General features: G+C 41.8%; 1 protein-coding gene across 4 annotated transcripts in view; it reads left to right on the plus strand.

Annotated features, from left to right (window-relative positions):
* GANC (glucosidase, alpha; neutral C) overlaps positions 1-9,015 on the plus strand; it is a 76,225-nt gene that overhangs the window by 61,623 nt on the left and 5,587 nt on the right. For 3 of the 4 annotated variants that reach the window (XM_005860296.2, XM_005860293.2, XM_005860297.2), the window contains 3 exons: positions 2,347-2,421; positions 4,974-5,087; positions 6,199-6,311. In XM_005860296.2, coding sequence (XP_005860358.1) covers positions 2,347-2,421; positions 4,974-5,087; positions 6,199-6,311 — 302 coding nt within the window. The remainder of the gene's footprint in view (positions 1-2,346; positions 2,422-4,973; positions 5,088-6,198; positions 6,312-9,015) is intronic. The other variant, XM_005860294.2, reaches the window with a different exon arrangement.

Here is a 9,015-nt window from a genome sequence, read left to right on the forward strand (position 1 = left end):
GCCCTGCCAAGCGTTTCTGCTGAGTTTCTCCAGTTGATTCTAACAAAGCCTAGGCTCCCGTTGAGAGGAACCAGCCTCCTTTCTGATTTGGCCATACATGTTTATGAATGGCCTGTCATAATTGCAAGCACATTGTTGTGACTATGTAATATACTCCCTCAACACTATCCCCCAGAGCATCTCTAATTGTGCTCTTGCTACATCTTCCCAAAGCCTGGGTAGAAGAGCCAAGCCGTTCCTTGCCAGACATTTGCCTCACTGGTTGGCTAGTACCACATCACAGGGTGCAAGGGAAATATCTAAGGTCCCTCACTGTCATTTTCCCCGTGTCTCTGTATGGCCCATTCTCTCTCCTTCAAGGCTTTCCTTGAACATCTCCTTCCCAGCGAGGTCTTCTCTGACCACCTCTTTAAGGTTATACACCACCCCCACTGCTCCTGTCCAGCCCTCCTTCATCCTTTATTTTTCTCCACAAAATGGTGCCACCTCCTGACATTCTGTATATTTACTTAGATGTTTTGTTTATGCTCTCTCTCTCCCATTAGAATGTTAGCTTTTTTTAAGGCTTATTTTTATCTATGTTCACTGCTGCATCCTCAGCATCTAGATGGGTTCTTGGCACATAGTCGGCCTTTGATAAATACTTGCTGGGTGAGGAGCGTGGTGACCGAGCTTTAGGTCTGGTCTATATGGTTTTTAATACCAGTTATACTCCTTCTAGGTTGGAGATCTTCGTATATGGCACGAGCAAAAATACCCTCTACCTCTCATTCTAATTAGTTCTAAAAGTGGTAGACAGGTAATTCTAAAATCTTATTTGAGTCAGTGTTTTTTTTGTTTGTTTTTAGCTTTTACTCCCACCATCTCTTTATTTAAAGCTACTGGAATTCGCCAAAGAAAGATTACAAGACAAGACACCTAAGACAATATCCCTTATAAACACAGACACAGAAATACTTGATAAAACATTAGCAAATTGAACCCAGCCAAGGATACTACACTGTGATGAGGTGGGATTGATCCTGTTGAATTAAGAGTTCACTGTAGCTAATCATAGTAAAGTCACAGCTCTCACATTCACAGCAGGACAGTGACAGACGCAACAGCCCAGCTATATAAAGGATGTGATAATCCCAGGACGTGAACTTGTGAAGGAGGCTCTGTGGCTGCATTGGAAGAGAGAAAAAGAGGTTTTTATTTTCATGCTGATGGTTTCTTAAGGATTTAGCCCAGTGGTTCTCAACCTTGGCTGCACATTAGAATCACCTGAGAATCTTTTTAAAATCCTGATTTCTGGGCCTCATCCTCCAGAAATTCTGTTTCTTTGTTATGGGGTGGGGCCACAACATTAGTAACAAAGAAACAGAATTTCTGGAGGATGAGGCCCAGAAATCAGGATTTTAAAAAGATTCCCAGGTGATTCTAATGTGCAGCCAAGGTTGAGAACCACTGGGCTAGAGCCTTGGCCTGTGGACCGAAGGATCCCTGGTTCAATTCCGGTCAAGGGCACATACCTCGGTTGTAGGCTCCTCCCCAGCGTGGGCCCTGGACACGGTGCGTGCAGGAAGCAACCTATTGATGTGTTTCTCTCACATTGATATTTCTCTCTGCCTTTCTTTCTCTCTAAAAATCAATGGAAAAATATCCTCAGGTGAGGATTTTTCTTTCTTTTTTAAAAAAGTCCCTGAATTGTACTTTGTAAAAAAACTTTTTTTTTAAATTGATCCTATTGTAGTCATTCAAGTTTCCTTTTGTATCCCTGAATTGTACTTTGTAAAAAAAAATTTAAAAAAATTGATCCTATTGTAGTCATTCAAGTTTCCTTTTGTTTTTCTATGAGATGCTTCCTTCTCTGACACTTTCTTTTTTCCACGCCTCATCTGTCATTCATTTGCCTGCAATGTGCTTTCCTTCTTTGTTGTTTCCTTCTCTCCTTCATCATATTTTTTACCAATAGACACATTAAGTTCTTATAAGCCAACTGGACTGTAAAATCCATGAGGTCAGGAACTGCCTCTTTCTGTTCACTCATGTTTACCTCGCATTGCTAGGCACATGGTAGGTTATTTAATTGATAACTTTAGGATGGATGGATGGATGGATGGATGGGCAAATGAGTGGCCTTTTAGTCAAATTAATCTGTCACATTAGTAGGTTAGTCTTTTGGGATCTTCTTAAAAGTATGTGTCCTTCCTAACTTCTACTCAAGATTTTTAAAATTATACTTATTTTAGCTTTCTGGTTACATGTATTAGAAATCAAGATAAATGGGTGTTTTACTGAATAATAAAATTGTGAGCAGAGCTGCTCATATGCTCTTTTTCACTGGGGTATGTTCCTTTCCAGGTCTGGTATGACTCTAAGACATTTGCTTCTTGGGAAGGAGCATGTACTGTGAAGATCCCAGTAGCCTTGGACACTGTAAGTTGTTTTCAGACTGTTATTTTTACCTGTTGTACTGTATTAGCCTGCTTGAGCTGCCATAACAAAATAACATAGACTGGTTGGCTTAAAAAATAGAAATGTATTGCCCTGGCCAGTTGTTTGGGTGTTGTTCTGTGTACCAGAAGGCTGTCGGTTTGATTCCTGGTCTGGGCACATGCCTGGGTATCAGGCTCCATCCCCAGTAGGAAGTGTGCAGGAGGCAGCCAACTGATACTAGTTCTCATATAGATGTTTCTCTATCTCCCTCTCCCTTCTTCTCTCTCTTAAAAACAAACAAACAAACAAAAAACCAGAAATTTAATATCTCATAGTTCTGGTGGCAAAAGTACTAGATTAAGGTGCCAACCAATTAAGTTCCTGGTGAGGACTCTCTTCCTGACATGTAGACAGCTGCCTTCTTGCTGTGTCCTCATATGGCAGAGGGAGAGTGAGGTATAGGATCAAGGCCCCACTCTTATGACCTCACTTTACCCTAATTACTTCTGTAAAGGCCCTGTCTCCAAATGTGTACAGTCACATTGGAGGTTGGGGCTTCAACATATGAATTTGGGGGGGACACAAACATTCAGCCCATAACATGTGCCTACATAGAAAGAACCAAGGATATTAGAGTCCTACAAAATGGCATGGACATATGGAGACAGAAAGTAGATTAGTGGTTGCTTAGGGCTGGGGAAAGGAGAGAATTTGGGGAGTAATGGGTAGTGACTGCTAATGAGCACAGGGATTCTTTTTTGGGTGATAAAAATGTTTTAAAATTCATTGTGGTGATGGTTGCATGACTCTGGATATACTAAAAGCCATTTAACTATATATACATTAAAAGGGTGACTTGTATGGCATGTGAATTACTTCAATAAAGCTGTTAAAATATGAGAAAAGTGTAAAAATAACATACTCTGATGAAACATAAAGTACAAACAACTCTTTTCCATATATTTACATGTATATGTCTAAGAAAAATAATAACACTGAACACAGAAAGCAAACATAGTAGTTATCACACATGACATACAGAATGTCCTTCTACTGGACCAAGTCAAAAAACATGTTTGAATTATAACCCTGGACCTCTAGGCCCAAGATAATGCAATCAGTTATGATGTTAAAATCAAAGTGGCCCATCTGGATAGAATTTCTGAAGGGAAGGTGGCTCCTGCAGCTGAATCATCACCATCACCACAAGCCCTAAGTAGTGTGAAGATTAACAAATAGGTATTGATGTTATTTTCGTTTAATTATCAGTAGCAATATGAACTCCATTATAAAGAAAATTATTTCAGATGTCAACTTTCAGACCTAGAAGAGACCTTAACTTGAATTTACTCCAATCTCTCATGTTTACAGGTAAAGACACCGAGGTTCAGAGAAGTGAACTTACTTGTCCAGGATTGTGGCTAGATTATGGTAGAACTGAGACTAGATCCCATTTCACACTAACTTACTACCTCATTCTTTGAGGGAAAGAAAAGAGATTGGCTGATGAGGGTGGGAAGATAGATGTGCTTTACTTCTTGCTGCCACCTGCAAGTCAAGCAGAGGGTGGGCATCTTAGCTACTCCACCTCACTCCCAGCTTCATTGAGACTCTTGTACTCTTCTCCCTGCTTGTATTTACTCAGAGCAAAGTACACTCCCTTTGGTGATCCAGGGAGCTTTCTTACAGAGAACCGTCCTGGAAGACAGGACACGGGCTGGGCTTTCCCTGCTGGGAATGGCATTCCAGAAGACCTGGAGGTATGGGTCATGCCTCCAATCCTGTTGTTAGAGTCACTTAAAGTGCCCTTGGTGGCTTCTATAACAGAAGTTTCACAAATTTATCCTCAGAATTGAATCATTCATCCTGATGATCCAGGAAATCAGGGAGCAAGATGGGTATAGGTCAGTGATGGCGAACCTATGACACGCGTGTCAGAGGTGACACGCGAACTCATTTTTTTGGTTGATTTTTCTTTGTTAAATGGCATTTAAATATATGAAATAAATATCAAAAATATAAGTCTTTGTTTTACTATGGTTGGAAATGTCAAAAAATTTCTATATGTGACATGGCACCAGAGTTAAGTTAGGGTTTTTCAAAATGCCGACACACCAAGCTCAAAAGGTTCGCCATCACTGGTATAGGTTGTAGTGAATAAGAACAAAAGTCACCTTCCACAAACAAACGAACTACCATCTTTTATCTACACACATCTACATCTGGGCCTACTTATACAGACAGAAAAATTCACTCTTTAGCAGGGCTCTAGAAATAAACATGTCTATTATATTGACAGCAAAATTAAAGATATAAACCAGGAGAGGCTACTTATAGGATAGGCAGAACAGGTAATAAATTGATGAAGGGTGAGAAGTTTGTTTAGTGTTTGAACTCTATTCCTCTTAATGCCAGGGCCCCCATAAATTTATATTGGCTTTGAATCCATACGTGTAAGGAATGTGAGTCTTGTACAATGAAACATTTTTAAATTCTACTTTGAAATTGCCTTCTATGAAAGCTCCTTCCCTGAGAGTGTCGCTCTGTTATAGATACCAGTGTTTCAACGAGGTGGAAGTGTAGTGCCTATAAAGACAACTATAGGAAAATCCACAGGCTGGATGACTGATTCCCCATACGGACTCCGGGTGGCTCTAAGCACTAAGGTATTTGGAAAATGTTACCTTTACCATTTCATTTGTTACTAGTGGTAGCCTCTTGAGTGTGTGACACTGTGTAAAAGTGGTGAACCCCATCTATGGGATAGGTGCTTCAGATGTTTATCTAGAAATCAAAGTTTTTAATCATTTCTGAATCATTGTCTAACTTATCTGACTTGCCTGGGGCTGTTCTTTAAGGAGCTCTGAGAACTAGAAATCTTAGAAATTTCTTCTGAGGCACTGTGACCTTTGGTGCTTTGCAACTTGGCATTGATTCCACTGGACTGAAAGGTCACTGGGGCCTAGGCAGCCTGTCCCTGAAACTCAGTCTCCTGTAAAAAGGTATCTGTATCAGTGCAGTGAAATCTCTGTGGGTAAAGCCTGGAAGGATCGATCTGTACTTTTAAGCCAAAATGAGAAAGCAGATTTCTCTCCTGTCCATTTGCCCAAATGCAGTACCAAACACAACTTCTTATTCATGCAAGTATTATAAAATAATTCAGCTTTCTTTTTTTTACATCCTTCTTTTCCATCTGTTTCACTTAGGTATGTTTTATTGGGCCAAACTATGGCCTTCAGGCACATAAGAGGCCACAAAATAAAATACAAGAGACTCAAGATCCATAGCACATCAAGCATTGTCCAAAACAGTAAGCTGCCATGTGGAGTGCTGTGACATTGAATGACATGCAAAGGGACTCCTCCTACTAAAAAAAGTAGGAACTAGATATCATTCCCTACATGGAGTGTCTACTAAAGAGAGTTGATCTCATCCATTATATACTAATTTTTTTAACTTCAGTTTCATTTATGACCTGTTATCACATTCTGGGATCCTATTTTCAGGGAAGCCACCTATGCCACTGACCATACTTCGGGTTTAAATTTCTTTCAAGAAGGCCTAACTCTTTGTGCTCCTCTTATGTGATTTCCTTATTTATATTATTTCACTAATAGGTATTGATTGTATGACTACCTTGTACAGCTTGAATATTAAGCATATGTTCACCATAATTTTTCACAAATTTTTAAGTGTATTATTTCCCTTTAGGGCGTGGCCTTCTTTCCCCAGAAAACTATTATATAACCACATTCTCTTCCTGGATCCACTCTCTAGGGTTCTGCGGTGGGTGAATTGTATCTCGATGATGGCCATTCTTTCCAGTACCTCCAAAAGCAGCAATTCTTACACAGGAAGTTTTGTTTCTGTTCAGGTGTTTTGAGCAACAGGTAATGACAGCTAAAAATCTGTGTGTTTTCTGAAGTAAATTATGTTATTCTTTTGCTATCCTCAAATACACAGCTGATATTTTAAGATACATTTTAAGAAGTTAATGATGAAAGCCATTTATGGAGTGTTTTTCTTTACTTTTTTCAGCTTCTTTCAGGTATAATTGACAAATAAAACTATAACATATTTAAAGTGTACAACATGATGATATGATATATGTACACATTGTGAAAGGATCCACCACAGAGTTAATTAATACATCTATCACCTCACACATTTACCTTTTTTTGATGAGAACACAAGTTCTACTGCCTAAGCAAGTTTCAGTTATACAACATGGTATCAATATAGTCACCAGGTTATACATTAGAACCTCAGACCTTATTCATCTTATAACTGAAAGTTTGTACCTTTTACCAGCCTCTCCCTATTTCACCCACCTCCCATCCCTAGGCAGCCACCATTCTACTCTCTGTTTCTATGAGTTTAACTTTTTTTAAAACATTCCACATATAAATGGTACCATGCTGTATTTGTCTTTCTCTATCTGGCCTATCTCACTTAGCAAAATGCCCTCTAGATTTATCCATGTTGTCATTAATGGCAGGATACCCATCTTTTTTAAGGCTGAATAATATTCTATTACGTATATACTAGGGGCCCAGTATATACTGTGGGCCGCGAGGCTGCGGTGGGCACAGGGGCGGGTCTTGGCCCATCCTCCATGCCCTAACCCGGCCCCTCCCACTGTGGCTCCAAGTCCCCTGTCTGCTGGCAGTCCCGCTCCTGCCACCACTGCTCCCACACGCTGACAGCGCCGGCTCCACTCGCACCCGCTGACAGCGCAGAGCAATTGACCAGCAGCAGGTGCAAGAGGAGCCAGCGCTGTCAGTGGGTGTGAGCAGTGGCTGCTGGCCCCGATTGCCCCTCAGGAGCAAGGGGAGTTGGAGAAGCCCTGAGGGGAGATCGGGGCCGACAGCTGCCACTCACACCTGCTGATGGCGCCAAGTGATCAGGGCCAGTGCCGGGCGCCAACAGCAGGTGCGAGCAGCGGCTCTGGTGCTGGCAGCGGGTGCAAGAGGGGCCAGCTCCAGCAGCAGGTGCAAGCACCAGGCAGGACCACGGTGCACAGGAGCAAAGAATTTTCAGTAACAACCAGAGGCTCACCCCGATGACAGCAACTGGCCCCCCATCTTGGTCTGGTGCCCCTGCTCACTTGCTCCACCATCCCGCCATGGCCGACACCCGCCATGTTCCATGCATGCCCCCTGGTGGTCAGCGCACATCATGGCGACCAGTTGTTTGGTTGTTTGGTTGTTCCACCGTTCGGTCTATTTGCATAGTAGGGTTTTATATATATACTAGAGGCCCAGTGCACGAAATTCATGCCTGCACTCTTTCTAATCTGGGAACCCTCAGGGGATGTCCGACTGCGGTTTAGGCCCGATCCTAACTGCCCCCCTTGCCGGCCTGGTCACTGCCAACTCCCCCCCCCCCCCGCCGGCCTAGTCACCCTTTAATATCACTAGAGGCCTGGTGCACAAAATTCATGCATGGGTGGGGGGGTCCCCTCAGCCCAGCCTGCACCCTCTCCAATCCAGGACATCCCTCTCACAATTCGGGACTGCTGGCTCCTAAATGCTCACTTGCCTGCCTGCCTGATCACCCCTAACTTCCCCTCCTGCCAGCCTAATCAACCTTAACTGCCTCCTCCTGCCGCCCTGATTGCCCCTAACTGCCCCCCATGCCGATCTGGTCACCCCCAATTGCCCCCACCCTGCCAGCCTGGTTGCTCCACACAGCTTGCTGTTCAGTCGTTTGGTCATTCCTCACTAACCCTCCTGCCAGCCCTTCTCACCCATGCAGCCTGCTGTTCAGTGGTTACTGTTACTGTGATGGCATCCTGAACAATTTGCATATTCCTCTATTATTAGTATAGATATAGGTACATACCACATCTTCTCGATTCATTCATTCATTGACAGACATTTAGATTGTTTCCATACCTTGGCTATTGTGAATAATCCTACAGTGAACATGAGGATAGATATATTTTTGAGATACTTATTTCATTTCCTTCAAATATATGCTCAGAAGTGGAATTGCTGGATCATATGGTAGTTCTATTTTTAATATTTTGAAGAACATTCATACTGTTTTCCATAGCAGTCATATGAGTTACATTCCCAGTAACAATGTACAGGGGTTCCCTTTTCATCACATTTCCACCAGCATTGGTCTTTTTGATAATTAGAATACTAACAGGTGTGAGGTGACATCTCATCGTGGTTTCAATTTGCATTTCCCTGATGATAGGTGATATTGAGCCCCTTTTTATACATCTGTTGGTCATTCATATGTCTTCTTTGGAAAAATACCTACTCAAGTACTTTGCCAATTTTAATTGGGTTATTTTATTTTATTATTTTTATTTTTTATTTTTTAATGGCGCCAAGTGATCAGGGCTAGTGCTGGGCGCCAACAGCAGGTGCGAGCAGCAGCTCTGGTGCTGGCAGCAGGTGCGAGAGGTTTGGATGTTAATTATATATTTGGACATATCCTTTTTGGATATGTGGTTCACAAATATTTTCTCCTATTCCATAGATTGCCTTTTCATTTTGTTTTTTTTGTTTTTTTGGGTTTTTTTGTTTGTTTGTTTGTTTGTTTTATTTTATTTTTTTTTATTAAATCTTTATTGTTCAG

The sequence above is a fragment of the Myotis brandtii genome, unplaced genomic scaffold (assembly GCF_000412655.1).
Source record: "Myotis brandtii unplaced genomic scaffold, ASM41265v1 scaffold133, whole genome shotgun sequence".
Classification (NCBI taxonomy): Eukaryota; Metazoa; Chordata; class Mammalia; order Chiroptera; family Vespertilionidae; genus Myotis; species Myotis brandtii.